General features: G+C 31.5%; 1 protein-coding gene across 1 annotated transcript in view; it reads left to right on the forward strand.

The window, feature by feature from the left end:
- GABA-B-R2 (metabotropic GABA-B receptor subtype 2) overlaps window positions 1-22,947 on the forward strand; it is a 37,012-nt gene extending 14,065 nt beyond the window's left edge. Inside the window, exons 9-11 of the mRNA XM_064358380.1 lie at window positions 34-438; window positions 490-686; window positions 22,028-22,947. Of these exons, the coding sequence (XP_064214450.1) occupies window positions 34-438; window positions 490-686; window positions 22,028-22,751 (1,326 nt within the window). The 3' untranslated portion in view covers window positions 22,752-22,947. The remainder of the gene's footprint in view (window positions 1-33; window positions 439-489; window positions 687-22,027) is intronic.
- Window positions 22,948-23,676: the final 729 nt, after the last annotated feature.

Genomic DNA, 23,676 nt, shown 5'->3' on the forward strand with positions numbered 1-23,676 from the left:
TTAAATTCCCACACAAACTCTCATTTTTCCTAGATTTTTGGGGCCTTTCTGGCTTGGGAGACCCGGCACGTGTCCATCCCGGCCCTGAACGACAGCCGTCACGTGGGCCTCTCCGTCTACAACGTCGCCATAATGTGCATATGTGGCGCCGCCGTCGCTCTGGTGCTCGACCACCAGGACGCCCTCTTCTTAATCATAGGAGTTTTCGTACTGTTTTGCACCACTGCCACTTTATGGTTAGTTTTCGTACCGAAAATGGTCGAGTTGAAGCGAAACCCGGGAGGTTCGATCGACAAAAGGATTCGAGCCACGCTGAGACCGATGTCCAAGACTCGGAGAGACTCCAGCGTCTCGGAACTCGAGACGAAGCTCAAGGATGTTAAGGCGCTGAATTCGAAATATAGAAAGACTTTGCTTGATAAGGAATCGGAGCTTCAGGTGATGATTGAATCGATTTGGTTGTGAATTAATGTTATTTTCTGTTGGTAGATGTTGATAAGGAGGCTGGGGAACGAAGCCAAGGAGATCCTAGACTCCAGGACCGACTCGATGAGTGATACGAACAGACTTTCGGTGCCTCTGTTACGGAAGGAAGCACCCAGTGCGACCGAAACTAGCGACATCACCTCGCTTTGCAGTCTCAGTTCGCAAGACTTTGCCTCGTTGCATCGAGCAGACAGCCAGAAGTGAGTACATGTGAAAATTTCACAAAAAAATCTTGATTTGTGCTCTTTTGCTTCTTTTTCTGACTTTTTTCTGATTTATTTCTTCTTCTGACTTTTTTTTTCACTTTTTTCGAATAGTATATCGCAGCCATTTTATGAAGTCGGACATTTTATGAAATGTCTGGACTTTGTCACTAATTATTGAGGCGGAGCAGCAATTTGAAGCTAAATAAACGCTGGCTTTAATGCTTTTCTTATAGTGTTTACGGAAAAATTAAATACAGCCAGAAGTGAGTACATGTGAAAATTTCACAAAAAAATCTAGAATTTATGCTCTTTTGCTTCTTTTTCTGACTTTTCTGGCTTCTTTCTACTTCTGACTTTTTTTTCACTTTTTTCGAATAGTATACCGCAGCCATTTTATGAAGTCGGACATTTTATGAAATGTCTGGACTTTGTCATTAATTATTGAGGCGGAGCAGCAGTTTGAAGCTAAATAAACGCTGGCTTTAATGCTTTTTTTTTATATATAGTGTGTTTACGGAAAAATTGAATTCCATTATATTTCGTCCAATATCTCCGAAACTACGAATCGTGGAACAAAAACGAGGACAGATTTGGAATTCTAAGACAATTCTGTGTCAGAGAGTCGTAGCTTTGACATAAATTCTCGGTTATTGTGGCCTTGATGATTTTTTATTGCTGTATTTTGGTAAATAAAAATTTTGTCAGTGTTTTTTTTTCGGATTATTTGAAGAATTTTGACTATATTGCCACAAAACTTTGCTCAAAAATAGATAATTAAGTGGTAAAAGAGGCTACAAGTCGCTTTAGATCAATTTCTTTTTTATTAATTTTTTATTTATTTTTAATAGAAAATCCTTTCACATACATTTCGGTTATTGATGTGATCTTTGATTTTTTATTGCTGGACAGATAATAAAAATTTTGACCAAGTTGTTTTATTCGGATCATTTGAAGAATTGTGACTCGATTGCCACAAAATTTTGCTCAAAAACTTGATATTTCCCTAGTAAAAGGGTTTACAAGTTTCTTCGATTTAGTTTAATTTTGAATGCTTTCTGTAAACCGACCCTAAATATTTAAGGATTGCTCTAATTAGTCAAATTAATAATTAATTTGTCCAGCAAGAACCACGTGGAGGTTTAGAGCATTCTTGCCAGGAAAAAAGGAAATAAGGATGAGGTAGCAAGACATTAAAAAACAACATCAGTAAAAAATCTTTATTTGCAGAAAATTACAATAAGCGATTTTTATCAGTATTATACAAAATAAAGAATACACAATAGGTTATATTATATGGCACTCAAATTATTAAATTCAACACCGCACAAGATAAATAGAAAAAAAATTAATCTACCTTCATATCGCTTTTACGTTGGCTACTGTTTGTAGCAAGACATTAAAAAGAAATAAAACAACACCAATAAAAAAATCTTTATTTGCATGAAAGTTACAATAAGCGGCTTTTATCAATATTTTAGAAAATAAAGAATACGCATTAGGTTGCAATAGACGGCACACAAATTATTAAATTCAACACATCACAAGATAAATGGAAAAAAAAAGAACCTACCTTTGTATCGCTTCCACGTTGGCTACCGTTTGTAGCATTTAAAAAAAATTAAAAACAACGCCAAAAAAGCTTTATTTGCATTAAATTTAGAGCAAGCCACTTTGATTCATTGAAATTAAAGAGAAAATTATTAAGTGGCATTAAATTGTTTGAGTGTTTTATTTTATTTAAGTTACTGAATTTAAAACGCGTCACTCAAACTATGACTTTTCAACACCGTATTTAGAGCCGTTGTACACAACATTGTAATTGCAATTAAATTTTATGGAATTATTCGTTTGTGAAATAAATAAAACGCAACACACAAATAAAATGGTCCTACCTTTCGTATCGCTTCCACGTTGGCTACCGTTTGTAGCATTAAATAAAATTAAAAACAACGCCAAAAAAGCTTTATTTGCATTAAATTTTGAGCAAGCCACTTTGATTCATTGAAATTAAAGAGAAAATTATTAAGTGGCATTAAATTGTTTGAGTGTTTGATTTTATTTTAGTTACTGTATTTAATTAAAATGAGTCACTCAAACTATGACTTTTCAACACCGTATTTAGAGCCGCTGTACACAACATTGTAATTGCAATTAAATTTTATGGAATTATTCGTTTGTGAAATAAATAAAACGCAACACACAAATAAAATGGTCCTACCTTTCGTATCGCTTCCACGTTGGCTACCGTTTGTAGCATTAAATAAAATTAAAAACAACGCCAAAAAAGCTTCATTTGCATTAAATTTAGAGCAAGCCACTTTGATTCATTGAAATTAAAGAGAAAATTATTAAGTGGCATTAAATTGTTTGAGTGTTTGATATTATTTAAGTTACTGTATTTAAAATGAGTCACTCAAACTATGACTTTTCAACACCGTATTTAGAGCCGTTGTACACAACATTGTAATTCCAATTAAATTTTATGGAATTATTCGTTTGTGAAATAAATAAAACGCAAAACAAAAATAAAATGGTCCTACCTTTCGTATCGCTTCCACGTTGGCTACCGTTTGTAGCATTAAATAAAATTAAAAACAACGCCAAAAAAGCTTTATTTGCATTAAATTTTGAGCAAGCCACTTTGATTCATTGAAATTAAAGAGAAAATTATTAAGTGGCATTAAATTGTTTGAGTGTTTTATTTTATTTAAGTTACTGAATTTAAAACGCGTCACTCAAACTATGACTTTTCAACACCGTATTTAGAGCCGTTGTACACAACATTATAATTGCAATTAAATTTTATGGAATTATTCGTTTGAGAAATAAAAAACAACAACACACAAATAAAATGGTCCTACCTTTCGTATCGCTTCCACGTTGGCTACCGTTTGTAGCATTAAATAAAATTAAAAACAACGCCAAAAAAGCTTTATTTGCATTAAATTTTGAGCAAGCCACTTTGATTCATTGAAATTAAAGAGAAAATTATTAAGTGGCATTAAATTGTTTGAGTGTTTTATTTTATTTAAGTTACTGAATTTAAAACGCGTCACTCAAACTATGACTTTTCAACACCGTATTTAGAGCCGTTGTACACAACATTGTAATTGCAATTAAATTTTATGGAATTATTCGTTTGTGAAATAAATAAAACGCAACACACAAATAAAATGGTCCTACCTTTCGTATCGCTTCCACGTTGGCTACCGTTTGTAGCATTAAATAAAATTAAAAACAACGCCAAAAAAGCTTTATTTGCATTAAATTTTGAGCAAGCCACTTTGATTCATTGAAATTAAAGAGAAAATTATTAAGTGGCATTAAATTGTTTGAGTGTTTTATTTTATTTAAGTTACTGAATTTAAAACGCGTCACTCAAACTATGACTTTTCAACACCGTATTTAGAGCCGTTGTACACAACATTGTAATTGCAATTAAATTTTATGGAATTATTCGTTTGTGAAATAAATAAAACGCAACACACAAATAAAATGGTCCTACCTTTCGTATCGCTTCCACGTTGGCTACCGTTTGTAGCATTAAATAAAATTAAAAACAACGCCAAAAAAGCTTTATTTGCATTAAATTTTGAGCAAGCCACTTTGATTCATTGAAATTAAAGAGAAAATTATTAAGTGGCATTAAATTGTTTGAGTGTTTGATTTTATTTAAGTTACTGAATTTAAAACGCGTCACTCAAACTATGACTTTTCAACACCGTATTTAGAGCCGCTGTACACAACATTGTAATTGCAATTAAATTTTATGGAATTATTCGTTTGTGAAATAAATAAAACGCAACACACAAATAAAATGGTCCTACCTTTCGTATCGCTTCCACGTTGGCTACCGTTTGTAGCATTAAATAAAATTAAAAACAACGCCAAAAAAGCTTTATTTGCATTAAATTTTGAGCAAGCCACTTTGATTCATTGAAATTAAAGAGAAAATTATTAAGTGGCATTAAATTGTTTGAGTGTTTTATTTTATTTAAGTTACTGAATTTAAAACGCGTCACTCAAACTATGACTTTTCAACACCGTATTTAGAGCCGTTGTACACAACATTATAATTGCAATTAAATTTTATGGAATTATTCGTTTGAGAAATAAAAAACAACAACACACAAATAAAATGGTCCTACCTTTCGTATCGCTTCCACGTTGGCTACCGTTTGTAGCATTAAATAAAATTAAAAACAACGCCAAAAAAGCTTTATTTGCATTAAATTTTGAGCAAGCCACTTTGATTCATTGAAATTAAAGAGAAAATTATTAAGTGGCATTAAATTGTTTGAGTGTTTTATTTTATTTAAGTTACTGAATTTAAAACGCGTCACTCAAACTATGACTTTTCAACACCGTATTTAGAGCCGTTGTACACAACATTGTAATTGCAATTAAATTTTATGGAATTATTCGTTTGTGAAATAAATAAAACGCAACACACAAATAAAATGGTCCTACCTTTCGTATCGCTTCCACGTTGGCTACCGTTTGTAGCATTAAATAAAATTAAAAACAACGCCAAAAAAGCTTTATTTGCATTAAATTTTGAGCAAGCCACTTTGATTCATTGAAATTAAAGAGAAAATTATTAAGTGGCATTAAATTGTTTGAGTGTTTTATTTTATTTAAGTTACTGAATTTAAAACGCGTCACTCAAACTATGACTTTTCAACACCGTATTTAGAGCCGTTGTACACAACATTGTAATTGCAATTAAATTTTATGGAATTATTCGTTTGTGAAATAAATAAAACGCAACACACAAATAAAATGGTCCTACCTTTCGTATCGCTTCCACGTTGGCTACCGTTTGTAGCATTAAATAAAATTAAAAACAACGCCAAAAAAGCTTTATTTGCATTAAATTTTGAGCAAGCCACTTTGATTCATTGAAATTAAAGAGAAAATTATTAAGTGGCATTAAATTGTTTGAGTGTTTTATTTTATTTAAGTTACTGAATTTAAAACGCGTCACTCAAACTATGACTTTTCAACACCGTATTTAGAGCCGTTGTACACAACATTATAATTGCAATTAAATTTTATGGAATTATTCGTTTGAGAAATAAAAAACAACAACACACAAATAAAATGGTCCTACCTTTCGTATCGCTTCCACGTTGGCTACCGTTTGTAGCATTAAATAAAATTAAAAACAACGCCAAAAAAGCTTTATTTGCATTAAATTTTGAGCAAGCCACTTTGATTCATTGAAATTAAAGAGAAAATTATTAAGTGGCATTAAATTGTTTGAGTGTTTTATTTTATTTAAGTTACTGAATTTAAAACGCGTCACTCAAACTATGACTTTTCAACACCGTATTTAGAGCCGTTGTACACAACATTATAATTGCAATTAAATTTTATGGAATTATTCGTTTGAGAAATAAAAAACAACAACACACAAATAAAATGGTCCTACCTTTCGTATCGCTTCCACGTTGGCTACCGTTTGTAGCATTAAATAAAATTAAAAACAACGCCAAAAAAGCTTTATTTGCATTAAATTTTGAGCAAGCCACTTTGATTCATTGAAATTAAAGAGAAAATTATTAAGTGGCATTAAATTGTTTGAGTGTTTTATTTTATTTAAGTTACTGAATTTAAAACGCGTCACTCAAACTATGACTTTTCAACACCGTATTTAGAGCCGTTGTACACAACATTATAATTGCAATTAAATTTTATGGAATTATTCGTTTGAGAAATAAAAAACAACAACACACAAATAAAATGGTCCTACCTTTCGTATCGCTTCCACGTTGGCTACCGTTTGTAGCATTAAATAAAATTAAAAACAACGCCAAAAAAGCTTTATTTGCATTAAATTTTGAGCAAGCCACTTTGATTCATTGAAATTAAAGAGAAAATTATTAAGTGGCATTAAATTGTTTGAGTGTTTTATTTTATTTAAGTTACTGAATTTAAAACGCGTCACTCAAACTATGACTTTTCAACACCGTATTTAGAGCCGTTGTACACAACATTGTAATTGCAATTAAATTTTATGGAATTATTCGTTTGTGAAATAAATAAAACGCAACACACAAATAAAATGGTCCTACCTTTCGTATCGCTTCCACGTTGGCTACCGTTTGTAGCATTAAATAAAATTAAAAACAACGCCAAAAAAGCTTTATTTGCATTAAATTTAGAGCAAGCCACTTTGATTCATTGAAATTAAAGAGAAAATTATTAAGTGGCATTAAATTGTTTGAGTGTTTTATTTTATTTAAGTTACTGAATTTAAAACGCGTCACTCAAACTATGACTTTTCAACACCGTATTTAGAGCCGTTGTACACAACATTGTAATTGCAATTAAATTTTATGGAATTATTCGTTTGTGAAATAAATAAAACGCAACACACAAATAAAATGGTCCTACCTTTCGTATCGCTTCCACGTTGGCTACCGTTTGTAGCATTAAATAAAATTAAAAACAACGCCAAAAAAGCTTTATTTGCATTAAATTTTGAGCAAGCCACTTTGATTCATTGAAATTAAAGAGAAAATTATTAAGTGGCATTAAATTGTTTGAGTGTTTGATTTTATTTTAGTTACTGTATTTAATTAAAATGAGTCACTCAAACTATGACTTTTCAACACCGTATTTAGAGCCGCTGTACACAACATTGTAATTGCAATTAAATTTTATGGAATTATTCGTTTGTGAAATAAATAAAACGCAACACACAAATAAAATGGTCCTACCTTTCGTATCGCTTCCACGTTGGCTACCGTTTGTAGCATTAAATAAAATTAAAAACAACGCCAAAAAAGCTTCATTTGCATTAAATTTAGAGCAAGCCACTTTGATTCATTGAAATTAAAGAGAAAATTATTAAGTGGCATTAAATTGTTTGAGTGTTTGATATTATTTAAGTTACTGTATTTAAAATGAGTCACTCAAACTATGACTTTTCAACACCGTATTTAGAGCCGTTGTACACAACATTGTAATTCCAATTAAATTTTATGGAATTATTCGTTTGTGAAATAAATAAAACGCAAAACAAAAATAAAATGGTCCTACCTTTCGTATCGCTTCCACGTTGGCTACCGTTTGTAGCATTAAATAAAATTAAAAACAACGCCAAAAAAGCTTTATTTGCATTAAATTTTGAGCAAGCCACTTTGATTCATTGAAATTAAAGAGAAAATTATTAAGTGGCATTAAATTGTTTGAGTGTTTGATTTTATTTAAGTTACTGAATTTAAAACGCGTCACTCAAACTATGACTTTTCAACACCGTATTTAGAGCCGCTGTACACAACATTGTAATTGCAATTAAATTTTATGGAATTATTCGTTTGTGAAATAAATAAAACGCAACACACAAATAAAATGGTCCTACCTTTCGTATCGCTTCCACGTTGGCTACCGTTTGTAGCATTAAATAAAATTAAAAACAACGCCAAAAAAGCTTTATTTGCATTAAATTTTGAGCAAGCCACTTTGATTCATTGAAATTAAAGAGAAAATTATTAAGTGGCATTAAATTGTTTGAGTGTTTTATTTTATTTAAGTTACTGAATTTAAAACGCGTCACTCAAACTATGACTTTTCAACACCGTATTTAGAGCCGTTGTACACAACATTATAATTGCAATTAAATTTTATGGAATTATTCGTTTGAGAAATAAAAAACAACAACACACAAATAAAATGGTCCTACCTTTCGTATCGCTTCCACGTTGGCTACCGTTTGTAGCATTAAATAAAATTAAAAACAACGCCAAAAAAGCTTTATTTGCATTAAATTTTGAGCAAGCCACTTTGATTCATTGAAATTAAAGAGAAAATTATTAAGTGGCATTAAATTGTTTGAGTGTTTTATTTTATTTAAGTTACTGAATTTAAAACGCGTCACTCAAACTATGACTTTTCAACACCGTATTTAGAGCCGTTGTACACAACATTGTAATTGCAATTAAATTTTATGGAATTATTCGTTTGTGAAATAAATAAAACGCAACACACAAATAAAATGGTCCTACCTTTCGTATCGCTTCCACGTTGGCTACCGTTTGTAGCATTAAATAAAATTAAAAACAACGCCAAAAAAGCTTTATTTGCATTAAATTTTGAGCAAGCCACTTTGATTCATTGAAATTAAAGAGAAAATTATTAAGTGGCATTAAATTGTTTGAGTGTTTTATTTTATTTAAGTTACTGAATTTAAAACGCGTCACTCAAACTATGACTTTTCAACACCGTATTTAGAGCCGTTGTACACAACATTGTAATTGCAATTAAATTTTATGGAATTATTCGTTTGTGAAATAAATAAAACGCAACACACAAATAAAATGGTCCTACCTTTCGTATCGCTTCCACGTTGGCTACCGTTTGTAGCATTAAATAAAATTAAAAACAACGCCAAAAAAGCTTTATTTGCATTAAATTTTGAGCAAGCCACTTTGATTCATTGAAATTAAAGAGAAAATTATTAAGTGGCATTAAATTGTTTGAGTGTTTTATTTTATTTAAGTTACTGAATTTAAAACGCGTCACTCAAACTATGACTTTTCAACACCGTATTTAGAGCCGTTGTACACAACATTATAATTGCAATTAAATTTTATGGAATTATTCGTTTGAGAAATAAAAAACAACAACACACAAATAAAATGGTCCTACCTTTCGTATCGCTTCCACGTTGGCTACCGTTTGTAGCATTAAATAAAATTAAAAACAACGCCAAAAAAGCTTTATTTGCATTAAATTTTGAGCAAGCCACTTTGATTCATTGAAATTAAAGAGAAAATTATTAAGTGGCATTAAATTGTTTGAGTGTTTTATTTTATTTAAGTTACTGAATTTAAAACGCGTCACTCAAACTATGACTTTTCAACACCGTATTTAGAGCCGTTGTACACAACATTATAATTGCAATTAAATTTTATGGAATTATTCGTTTGAGAAATAAAAAACAACAACACACAAATAAAATGGTCCTACCTTTCGTATCGCTTCCACGTTGGCTACCGTTTGTAGCATTAAATAAAATTAAAAACAACGCCAAAAAAGCTTTATTTGCATTAAATTTTGAGCAAGCCACTTTGATTCATTGAAATTAAAGAGAAAATTATTAAGTGGCATTAAATTGTTTGAGTGTTTTATTTTATTTAAGTTACTGAATTTAAAACGCGTCACTCAAACTATGACTTTTCAACACCGTATTTAGAGCCGTTGTACACAACATTGTAATTGCAATTAAATTTTATGGAATTATTCGTTTGTGAAATAAATAAAACGCAACACACAAATAAAATGGTCCTACCTTTCGTATCGCTTCCACGTTGGCTACCGTTTGTAGCATTAAATAAAATTAAAAACAACGCCAAAAAAGCTTTATTTGCATTAAATTTTGAGCAAGCCACTTTGATTCATTGAAATTAAAGAGAAAATTATTAAGTGGCATTAAATTGTTTGAGTGTTTTATTTTATTTAAGTTACTGAATTTAAAACGCGTCACTCAAACTATGACTTTTCAACACCGTATTTAGAGCCGTTGTACACAACATTGTAATTGCAATTAAATTTTATGGAATTATTCGTTTGTGAAATAAATAAAACGCAACACACAAATAAAATGGTCCTACCTTTCGTATCGCTTCCACGTTGGCTACCGTTTGTAGCATTAAATAAAATTAAAAACAACGCCAAAAAAGCTTTATTTGCATTAAATTTTGAGCAAGCCACTTTGATTCATTGAAATTAAAGAGAAAATTATTAAGTGGCATTAAATTGTTTGAGTGTTTTATTTTATTTAAGTTACTGAATTTAAAACGCGTCACTCAAACTATGACTTTTCAACACCGTATTTAGAGCCGTTGTACACAACATTGTAATTGCAATTAAATTTTATGGAATTATTCGTTTGTGAAATAAATAAAACGCAACACACAAATAAAATGGTCCTACCTTTCGTATCGCTTCCACGTTGGCTACCGTTTGTAGCATTAAATAAAATTAAAAACAACGCCAAAAAAGCTTTATTTGCATTAAATTTTGAGCAAGCCACTTTGATTCATTGAAATTAAAGAGAAAATTATTAAGTGGCATTAAATTGTTTGAGTGTTTTATTTTATTTAAGTTACTGAATTTAAAACGCGTCACTCAAACTATGACTTTTCAACACCGTATTTAGAGCCGTTGTACACAACATTATAATTGCAATTAAATTTTATGGAATTATTCGTTTGAGAAATAAAAAACAACAACACACAAATAAAATGGTCCTACCTTTCGTATCGCTTCCACGTTGGCTACCGTTTGTAGCATTAAATAAAATTAAAAACAACGCCAAAAAAGCTTTATTTGCATTAAATTTTGAGCAAGCCACTTTGATTCATTGAAATTAAAGAGAAAATTATTAAGTGGCATTAAATTGTTTGAGTGTTTTATTTTATTTAAGTTACTGAATTTAAAACGCGTCACTCAAACTATGACTTTTCAACACCGTATTTAGAGCCGTTGTACACAACATTATAATTGCAATTAAATTTTATGGAATTATTCGTTTGAGAAATAAAAAACAACAACACACAAATAAAATGGTCCTACCTTTCGTATCGCTTCCACGTTGGCTACCGTTTGTAGCATTAAATAAAATTAAAAACAACGCCAAAAAAGCTTTATTTGCATTAAATTTTGAGCAAGCCACTTTGATTCATTGAAATTAAAGAGAAAATTATTAAGTGGCATTAAATTGTTTGAGTGTTTTATTTTATTTAAGTTACTGAATTTAAAACGCGTCACTCAAACTATGACTTTTCAACACCGTATTTAGAGCCGTTGTACACAACATTGTAATTGCAATTAAATTTTATGGAATTATTCGTTTGTGAAATAAATAAAACGCAACACACAAATAAAATGGTCCTACCTTTCGTATCGCTTCCACGTTGGCTACCGTTTGTAGCATTAAATAAAATTAAAAACAACGCCAAAAAAGCTTTATTTGCATTAAATTTTGAGCAAGCCACTTTGATTCATTGAAATTAAAGAGAAAATTATTAAGTGGCATTAAATTGTTTGAGTGTTTTATTTTATTTAAGTTACTGAATTTAAAACGCGTCACTCAAACTATGACTTTTCAACACCGTATTTAGAGCCGTTGTACACAACATTATAATTGCAATTAAATTTTATGGAATTATTCGTTTGAGAAATAAAAAACAACAACACACAAATAAAATGGTCCTACCTTTCGTATCGCTTCCACGTTGGCTACCGTTTGTAGCATTAAATAAAATTAAAAACAACGCCAAAAAAGCTTTATTTGCATTAAATTTTGAGCAAGCCACTTTGATTCATTGAAATTAAAGAGAAAATTATTAAGTGGCATTAAATTGTTTGAGTGTTTTATTTTATTTAAGTTACTGAATTTAAAACGCGTCACTCAAACTATGACTTTTCAACACCGTATTTAGAGCCGTTGTACACAACATTATAATTGCAATTAAATTTTATGGAATTATTCGTTTGAGAAATAAAAAACAACAACACACAAATAAAATGGTCCTACCTTTCGTATCGCTTCCACGTTGGCTACCGTTTGTAGCATTAAATAAAATTAAAAACAACGCCAAAAAAGCTTTATTTGCATTAAATTTTGAGCAAGCCACTTTGATTCATTGAAATTAAAGAGAAAATTATTAAGTGGCATTAAATTGTTTGAGTGTTTTATTTTATTTAAGTTACTGAATTTAAAACGCGTCACTCAAACTATGACTTTTCAACACCGTATTTAGAGCCGTTGTACACAACATTGTAATTGCAATTAAATTTTATGGAATTATTCGTTTGTGAAATAAATAAAACGCAACACACAAATAAAATGGTCCTACCTTTCGTATCGCTTCCACGTTGGCTACCGTTTGTAGCATTAAATAAAATTAAAAACAACGCCAAAAAAGCTTTATTTGCATTAAATTTTGAGCAAGCCACTTTGATTCATTGAAATTAAAGAGAAAATTATTAAGTGGCATTAAATTGTTTGAGTGTTTTATTTTATTTAAGTTACTGAATTTAAAACGCGTCACTCAAACTATGACTTTTCAACACCGTATTTAGAGCCGTTGTACACAACATTGTAATTGCAATTAAATTTTATGGAATTATTCGTTTGTGAAATAAATAAAACGCAACACACAAATAAAATGGTCCTACCTTTCGTATCGCTTCCACGTTGGCTACCGTTTGTAGCATTAAATAAAATTAAAAACAACGCCAAAAAAGCTTTATTTGCATTAAATTTTGAGCAAGCCACTTTGATTCATTGAAATTAAAGAGAAAATTATTAAGTGGCATTAAATTGTTTGAGTGTTTTATTTTATTTAAGTTACTGAATTTAAAACGCGTCACTCAAACTATGACTTTTCAACACCGTATTTAGAGCCGTTGTACACAACATTATAATTGCAATTAAATTTTATGGAATTATTCGTTTGAGAAATAAAAAACAACAACACACAAATAAAATGGTCCTACCTTTCGTATCGCTTCCACGTTGGCTACCGTTTGTAGCATTAAATAAAATTAAAAACAACGCCAAAAAAGCTTTATTTGCATTAAATTTTGAGCAAGCCACTTTGATTCATTGAAATTAAAGAGAAAATTATTAAGTGGCATTATATTGTTTGAGTGTTTTATTTTATTTAAGTTACTGAATTTAAAACGCGCCACTCAAACTATGACTTTTCAACACCGTATTTAGAGCCGGTGTACACAACATTGTAATTGCAATTAAATTTTATGGAATTATTCGTTTGTAAAATAAATAAAACGCAACACACAAATAAAATGGTCCTACCTTTCGTATCGCTTCCACGTTGGCTACCGTTTGTAGCATTAAATAAAATTAAAAACAACGCCAAAAAAGCTTTATTTGCATTAAATTTTGAGCAAGCCACTTTGATTCATTGAAATTAAAGAGAAAATTATTAAGTGGCATTAAATTGTTTGAGTGTTTTATTTTATTTAAGTTACTGAATTTAAAACGCGTCACTCAAACTATGACTTTTCAACACCGTATTTAGAGCCGTTGTACACAACATTGTAATTGCAATTAAATTTTATGGAATTATTCGTTTGTGAAATAAATAAAACGCAACACACAAATAAAATGGTCCTACCTTTCGTATCGCTTCCACGTTGGCTACCGTTTGTAGCATTAAATAAAATTAAAAACAACGCCAAAAAAGCTTTATTTGCATTAAATTTTGAGCAAGCCACTTTGATTCATTGAAATTAAAGAGAAAATTATTAAGTGGCATTAAATTGTTTGAGTGTTTTATTTTATTTAAGTTACTGAATTTAAAACGCGTCACTCAAACTATGACTTTTCAACACCGTATTTAGAGCCGGTGTACACAACATTATAATTGCAATTAAATTTTATGGAATTATTCGTTTGAGAAATAAAAAACAACAACACACAAATAAAATGGTCCTACCTTTCGTATCGCTTCCACGTTGGCTACCGTTTGTAGCATTAAATAAAATTAAAAACAACGCCAAAAAAGCTTTATTTGCATTAAATTTTGAGCAAGCCACTTTGATTCATTGAAATTAAAGAGAAAATTATTAAGTGGCATTATATTGTTTGAGTGTTTTATTTTATTTAAGTTACTGAATTTAAAACGCGCCACTCAAACTATGACTTTTCAACACCGTATTTAGAGCCGGTGTACACAACATTATAATTGCAATTAAATTTTATGGAATTATTCGTTTGAGAAATAAAAAACAACAACACACAAATAAAATGGTCCTACCTTTCGTATCGCTTCCACGTTGGCTACCGTTTGTAGCATTAAATAAAATTAAAAACAACGCCAAAAAAGCTTTATTTGCATTAAATTTTGAGCAAGCCACTTTGATTCATTGAAATTAAAGAGAAAATTATTAAGTGGCATTATATTGTTTGAGTGTTTTATTTTATTTAAGTTACTGAATTTAAAACGCGCCACTCAAACTATGACTTTTCAACACCGTATTTAGAGCCGGTGTACACAACATTGTAATTGCAATTAAATTTTATGGAATTATTCGTTTGTGAAATAAATAAAACGCAACACACAAATAAAATGGTCCTACCTTTCGTATCGCTTCCACGTTGGCTACCGTTTGTAGCATTAAATAAAATTAAAAACAACGCCAAAAAAGCTTTATTTGCATTAAATTTTGAGCAAGCCACTTTGATTCATTGAAATTAAAGAGAAAATTATTAAGTGGCATTATATTGTTTGAGTGTTTTATTTTATTTAAGTTACTGAATTTAAAACGCGTCACTCAAACTATGACTTTTCAACACCGTATTTAGAGCCGTTGTACACAACATTGTAATTGCAATTAAATTTTATGGAATTATTCGTTTGTGAAATAAATAAAACGCAACACACAAATAAAATGGTCCTACCTTTCGTATCGCTTCCACGTTGGCTACCGTTTGTAGCATTAAATAAAATTAAAAACAACGCCAAAAAAGCTTTATTTGCATTAAATTTTGAGCAAGCCACTTTGATTCATTGAAATTAAAGAGAAAATTATTAAGTGGCATTAAATTGTTTGAGTGTTTTATTTTATTTAAGTTACTGAATTTAAAACGCGTCACTCAAACTATGACTTTTCAACACCGTATTTAGAGCCGGTGTACACAACATTATAATTGCAATTAAATTTTATGGAATTATTCGTTTGAGAAATAAAAAACAACAACACACAAATAAAATGGTCCTACCTTTCGTATCGCTTCCACGTTGGCTACCGTTTGTAGCATTAAATAAAATTAAAAACAACGCCAAAAAAGCTTTATTTGCATTAAATTTTGAGCAAGCCACTTTGATTCATTGAAATTAAAGAGAAAATTATTAAGTGGCATTATATTGTTTGAGTGTTTTATTTTATTTAAGTTACTGAATTTAAAACGCGCCACTCAAACTATGACTTTTCAACACCGTATTTAGAGCCGGTGTACACAACATTGTAATTGCAATTAAATTTTATGGAATTATTCGTTTGTGAAATAAATAAAACGCAACACACAAATAAAATGGTCCTACCTTTCGTATCGCTTCCACGTTGGCTACCGTTTGTAGCATTAAATAAAATTAAAAACAACGCCAAAAAAGCTTTATTTGCATTAAATTTTGAGCAAGCCACTTTGATTCATTGAAATTAAAGAGAAAATTATTAAGTGGCATTAAATTGTTTGAGTGTTTTATTTTATTTAAGTTACTGAATTTAAAACGCGTCACTCAAACTATGACTTTTCAACACCGTATTTAGAGCCGGTGTACACAACATTGTAATTGCAATTAAATTTTATGGAATTATTCGTTTGTGAAATAAATAAAACGCAACACACAAATAAAATGGTCCTACCTTTCGTATCGCTTCCACGTTGGCTACCGTTTGTAGCATTAAATAAAATTAAAAACAACGCCAAAAAAGCTTTATTTGCATTAAATTTTGAGCAAGCCACTTTGATTCATTGAAATTAAAGAGAAAATTATTAAGTGGCATTATATTGTTTGAGTGTTTTATTTTATTTAAGTTACTGAATTTAAAACGCGCCACTCAAACTATGACTTTTCAACACCGTATTTAGAGCCGGTGTACACAACATTGTAATTGCAATTAAATTTTATGGAATTATTCGTTTGTGAAATAAATAAAACGCAACACACAAATAAAATGGTCCTACCTTTCGTATCGCTTCCACGTTGGCTACCGTTTGTAGCATTAAATAAAATTAAAAACAACGCCAAAAAAGCTTTATTTGCATTAAATTTTGAGCAAGCCACTTTGATTCATTGAAATTAAAGAGAAAATTATTAAGTGGCATTAAATTGTTTGAGTGTTTTATTTTATTTAAGTTACTGAATTTAAAACGCGTCACTCAAACTATGACTTTTCAACACCGTATTTAGAGCCGTTGTACACAACATTGTAATTGCAATTAAATTTTATGGAATTATTCGTTTGTGAAATAAATAAAACGCAACACACAAATAAAATGGTCCTACCTTTCGTATCGCTTCCACGTTGGCTACCGTTTGTAGCATTAAATAAAATTAAAAACAACGCCAAAAAAGCTTTATTTGCATTAAATTTTGAGCAAGCCACTTTGATTCATTGAAATTAAAGAGAAAATTATTAAGTGGCATTAAATTGTTTGAGTGTTTTATTTTATTTAAGTTACTGAATTTAAAACGCGTCACTCAAACTATGACTTTTCAACACCGTATTTAGAGCCGGTGTACACAACATTATAATTGCAATTAAATTTTATGGAATTATTCGTTTGAGAAATAAAAAACAACAACACACAAATAAAATGGTCCTACCTTTCGTATCGCTTCCACGTTGGCTACCGTTTGTAGCATTAAATAAAATTAAAAACAACGCCAAAAAAGCTTTATTTGCATTAAATTTTGAGCAAGCCACTTTGATTCATTGAAATTAAAGAGAAAATTATTAAGTGGCATTATATTGTTTGAGTGTTTTATTTTATTTAAGTTACTGAATTTAAAACGCGCCACTCAAACTATGACTTTTCAACACCGTATTTAGAGCCGGTGTACACAACATTGTAATTGCAATTAAATTTTATGGAATTATTCGTTTGTGAAATAAATAAAACGCAACACACAAATAAAATGGTCCTACCTTTCGTATCGCTTCCACGTTGGCTACCGTTTGTAGCATTAAATAAAATTAAAAACAACGCCAAAAAAGCTTTATTTGCATTAAATTTTGAGCAAGCCACTTTGATTCATTGAAATTAAAGAGAAAATTATTAAGTGGCATTATATTGTTTGAGTGTTTTATTTTATTTAAGTTACTGAATTTAAAACGCGTCACTCAAACTATGACTTTTTAACACCGTATTTAGAGCCGGTGTACACAACATTATAATTGCAATTAAATTTTATGGAATTATTCGTTTGAGAAATAAAAAACAACAACACACAAATAAAATGGTCCTACCTTTCGTATCGCTTCCACGTTGGCTACCGTTTGTAGCATTAAATAAAATTAAAAACAACGCCAAAAAAGCTTTATTTGCATTAAATTTTGAGCAAGCCACTTTGATTCATTGAAATTAAAGAGAAAATTATTAAGTGGCATTATATTGTTTGAGTGTTTTATTTTATTTAAGTTACTGAATTTAAAACGCGCCACTCAAACTATGACTTTTCAACACCGTATTTAGAGCCGGTGTACACAACATTATAATTGCAATTAAATTTTATGGAATTATTCGTTTGAGAAATAAAAAACAACAACACACAAATAAAATGGTCCTACCTTTCGTATCGCTTCCACGTTGGCTACCGTTTGTAGCATTAAATAAAATTAAAAACAACGCCAAAAAAGCTTTATTTGCATTAAATTTTGAGCAAGCCACTTTGATTCATTGAAATTAAAGAGAAAATTATTAAGTGGCATTATATTGTTTGAGTGTTTTATTTTATTTAAGTTACTGAATTTAAAACGCGCCACTCAAACTATGACTTTTCAACACCGTATTTAGAGCCGTTGTACACAACATTATAATTGCAATTAAATTTTATGGAATTATTCGTTTGAGAAATAAAAAACAACAACACACAAATAAAATGGTCCTACCTTTCGTATCGCTTCCACGTTGGCTACCGTTTGTAGCATTAAATAAAATTAAAAACAACGCCAAAAAAGCTTTATTTGCATTAAATTTTGAGCAAGCCACTTTGATTCATTGAAATTAAAGAGAAAATTATTAAGTGGCAATAAATTGTTTGAGTGTTTTATTTTATTTAAGTTACTGAATTTAAAATGAGTCACTCAAACTATGACTTTTCAACACCGTATTTAGAGCCGGTGTACACAACATTGTAATTGCAATTAAATTTTATGGAATTATTCGTTTGTGAAATAAAAAAACAACAACACACAAATAAAATGGTCCTACCTTTCGTATCGCTTCCACGTTGGCTACCGTTTGTAGCATTAAATAAAATTAAAAACAACGCCAAAAAAGCTTTATTTGCATTAAATTTTGAGCAAGCCACTTTGATTCATTGAAATTAAAGAGAAAATTATTAAGTGGCAATAAATTGTTTGAGTGTTTTATTTTATTTAAGTTACTGAATTTAAAATGAGTCACTCAAACTATGACTTTCAACACCGTATTTAGAGCCGGTGTACACAACATTGTAATTGCAATTAAATTTTATGAAATTATTCGTTTGTGAAATAAAAAATACACACAAAAATAAAATGGTCCTACCTTGGTATCGCTTCCACGTTGGCTACCGTTTGTAGACTTCTTGAAGACCGTTCCATTGGCACTAGCACACACTACACTAACCGCGATCACCGAATTTAAAATTTAAACCGAAAAATTTAGATTTGCTCGAGCACACGTCCGTTCGCGACAACGGCAAGTGACAAACTGAATAATTTAAACGAAACGGCACAATAATTTAAATATACCGCCTCTCGCGCTCCCGAAGTGACCCGTGCCACTGCTCGATGCCGACTGAAGCGCTCTCGCCTACTGCGACGCACACCTAACCTCGGGACACGTCACGGACGTGACGTCATTATATGTCTAAAACAGTTCATCACCAGAAACATACTTTCACATAATTCGTCGAAATTAGAAACATTCATACACAGAATTATTCAAAATAGAACAGTATTAACCTAGAAAAATTAATTATCACAAATGTATTTGTCTAGAAAAGTATGAAATTATAAAAGTTTCGCATGCAGTTAATGGAAAAATGAAAATGAATGTTGTTATTTAAACAGAACCTGGCAATGTGAATTTTGGTGCGAAAATTAGTGGTATCGCAATGCGTATATCCACAAATTGTTTGTTTGGTTTGTTTTGTTGAAAATTCGGTAGGTTCGAAAAGTAGGGTTATGGTGTTACCTGGAAATGACAAAATTTACACTTTTATCAATTTCTGCCCTTTCAGAGCGTTATGATAGGATATTTAGTGCAGAAATAACTACCTTGCGTCAAAAATTTATGTGCTATTGCTAGACAGAGACATAAGTTGAGAAAGTAGGGTTATGCTCTCTTCTGAAGTGTTAAATTTTAACTTTAATAGATTTTGTGTGCTTTTCTGCTCTTTTAGAGCGTTATTAATTGTTATTGAATATGTTTAAGGGCAGATAAATCTACCTTGAGTTAACTACATAAACTTTAGTGAAATTTATTAAAATGTGTAGGGCAAAAATGAACTTCTCGTGTTAAACATTTTGATGCAAAAGGGCATTTAATCGTTTATAAATGGCGTGTTAACGTGTGTTGTTAAGTTTACCACGTAATAAAACATAAAGTACAACAACTTTTCTATAAGAGCATTTTGCAAAATTCTTATTTATTATTTTCACTATTTTCCTCATTTTATTTTTGCAAACGAGCTGCTGATGTGAAATTTTGGTGTGTAAATTAGTGGTATCGACACAAATTTGTTAGTTTTAAGTCTCCAGAAAATTCGATTTTAAAAGTAGGGTTATGTTATCATTTGGAAATGTGAAAACTTTAACTTTTATGGATTTTGTGTCCGTTTCCGCTCTTCTAGAGCGTTAATAATTATTATTGATTATGTTTAAGGGCAGACAAATCTACCTTTAAGTCAACGATATAAACTTCAGTGTGATTTATTGAAATATGGCAAAAATGAACTTCTCGTGTTAAACATTTTGATGAAAAAGGGTGTTTCATCGTTTATAAAGGGCATGTTATACCGTTTGTTAAGTTTACCACGTAATAAAACATAAAGTATAACAACTTTTCTATAAAAGCATTTTGCAAAATTCTTATTAATTATTTTCACTATTTTCCTCATTTCATTTTTGCAAACGAGCTGCTGATGTGAAATTTTGGTGTGTAAATTAGTGGTATTGCCACAAATTGTGTTAGTTTTAGTTCTCCAGAAAATTCGGTTTTAAAAGTAGGGTTATGTTATCATTTGGAAATGTAAAAACTTTAACTTTTATAGATTTTGTGTCCGTTTCCGCTCTTTCAGAGCGATATTAATCATTATTGAATATGTTTAAGGGCAGACAAATCTACCTTGAGTCAACGACATAAATTTCAGTGCGATTTATTGAAATGTATAAAGGGCAAAAATTAACTTCTTGTGTCAAACATTTTCATTAAAAAGGGCATTTAATCGTTTATAAAGGCCGTGTTAACGTGTGTTAAGTTTACCACGTAATAAAACATGAAAGTACAACAACTTCTCTATAAAAGCGTTTTGCAAAACTTTTATTCATCATTTTCACTATTTTCCTTCTTTTCTTTGTGCAAACGAGCCGGTGATGTGAAATTTTGCTGCAAAAATAAGTGGTATCGCCACAAATTTTCTTAGTTTTAAGTCTCCAGAAAATTCGGTTTTAAAAGTAGGTTTATGTTATCATTTGCAATTGAAATTTTTACTTCTATAGCTTTTGTGTCCGTTTTTGCCCATTCAGAGCGTTGTGGTAGGATATTTAATATATTATTATGGGTACAAATTAAATTAAAATAGGCTGAAGGTCGTTTTAAATCAATTTCTATTTTATTGTTTTTTTTTGCAAATATTAAGCACATATTATTTTTAATTAAAAACTCAAATAGACCGTAAAACGAAAATGGCACTATTATAGCATTATTGTAGAAATTTTTAAAAGTTTTCAGGGTAATCATTGTCTTTTTTTAATGTGATAAAACTGATAAATAATAAACCTGGCATGACGTCAAAAGCAGCCAATCAGGCGAAGAACATGTTACACCACATGCAAAAAAACTCTAATACCAACATTTTCAATTATATTGTTTGTAGTGAAATCTCCAATAAGCGGACACCGGCCGTGACACGTTTATGTCCGGTTAATGGAGGTGTCCTCTTAATAGATACAATAGACACAGACTAAAAATAATGTATTAAAGGGTTAGTACATGATACTATTTAGTACAATATCGGCTATTTTTTGAAAAAGGAAATTTTTCTTCAAAACTTGTTACATCTTGTTGGTAAAAATTCGCAGATTCGCCAGAAATGTAGGTATTTAGAATTTTTTTTTCATTTAACAATAACCCAAAACTTTAACCTATGTACCCACTTATGTTATTCCCTGAATTTTCTGCAGGTTTGTTATAATAACACATACTGTCCGCTTAATGGAGAGATTTTGCATTGTCTGCGTCCGTTTATTGGAGGGTCCCAAACCGGGGCTAACAAAAATGTCCGTTGGTCGGAGGTGTCCGTTAAGAGAAATTTCACTGTACACACTATTAGATAATTACATAAAATTCGTTTTTCCAGACGTAAGAAAAGCCCCGTCTGTGAATCCCCCAACCTCGAACCCAACGCACAACCCCCCGACCCCAAGCCCACCCAGAACGGCGACGTCCCCCCTCAGCCCGACCCCCAGCCCCGGCTGGAGTCCCCCGAGCCCAAGCGCCCCCCCAACCGAACCCCCGAGAAGCGTCGCATGAGCATGCGCACGGAGATCCCCGAACACGACGAAATCTGCCACCGGCGCGTCAGCGTCCCCAGCAACCGCACCACCCCCAAGAAGAAGCCCGAGTGCGGGACGCACGTCGTCGCCAAGAGCGAGCTCTGGGACACCGGCAGCCAGCACCGCTGCATGAAGAGCCACCAGAAGAACCGCGTCAGCATCTCGCAGGAGGAGGAGGACGCGCACATGCACCGGTCCGTCTCGGAGCGCAACCGGCACTCGCAGAAGCGCGAAAAGTCGCCGGTCGCCAAAAAGGACGTCAACATCTGCAACCAGCAGTGCAACAAATTGGGGTACTTCCAGTCCACGCCCAACGTGGCGGCGTTGAAGACCGCGGCCTGCCCGCCCAAGCGGGACAAGTCCATGTACAATGCCACCTCCGAGAGCGAGCTGCTAGATCGGGAGATTCTGCCCATCTTTCAGAAACTGCTCACGGAGAGGAACAAAAGCCAGCATAATATTGATTACTCGTTCGGACGGTCGTGTCCGAATATCTCGATCAAGTGCGACATCGTTGAGTATTTGTAAGTGTCGGCCAGCCTAAGGACTAGTTCCGCTTTTTATACTAGGTGTTTGAACTAAGGAACACTTGGTGTTATACGACAGACTTACTACAGTCGATAAGATCTCCTCATGGTTGTGTTAACGTTAGTGCTCTATGTTGTACAATTCTAAATCTTAGATTATTAATGTTAACTATAATTAATAAAGAATTAAAACACTGCGGGTTGTGCATTTTTATCATTATTTTTTTAAGTTTTTCACCTGTCATATTATCCAAAAAAACTGAAAATTTGCAGATACACAATCGTTTTAAGAAATTAAACTAAATTCTCATTTTTTTTGTACTTTTCCAGCGTTCTAGCACGAAAAGGACAAAGTCGTAACATTTAAGTTTTGTCCTAATTAGTCAAATTGATAATAATAACTATTTCGTCCAATAAGAACCGTCTGGAGATTTAGAGAATTTTTGACAGGAAAAAGGCAGTGAGGTTGAAGTAAACAAGATTATAAAGGAATTCGGAAATAAAATTAACTAGACGCCCTCTGGTGATGACTTTTGAACTATGTCGAAAACAGTAAAGAAATTTTCGTAATGCCACATTTAATTGACATCTAATAAATTGTTTAACAATTTTGCGTGTATAGTGTTAATTGCTTACATTGGAGAGAATCACTTTAAAAGTACGTGGTGGTAAATACTAGCTGTGACTTTAGTTCTGTAGTTTTTCGTGGTATAAAGTGTTTATTGTTGGAATATGAAAGTGGATAAAAAATGAAAAATATTTAAATTTTGATTACAAAGTGTTAATCAAACAGTTGTCTACTTAAAGACCATAAGTAATGGATCACAGCGAACACAAAGTTTGGCTCAAGAAACCAATAAATTAGTGAAGTGTTATGAATTTTAGGTTAGAATTTTCCACTGAAAAAATCATGAAATGCTGCGGTA

The sequence above is a fragment of the Tribolium castaneum genome, chromosome 8 (genome assembly GCF_031307605.1).
Source record: "Tribolium castaneum strain GA2 chromosome 8, icTriCast1.1, whole genome shotgun sequence".
NCBI classification, from domain to species: Eukaryota; Metazoa; Arthropoda; class Insecta; order Coleoptera; family Tenebrionidae; genus Tribolium; species Tribolium castaneum.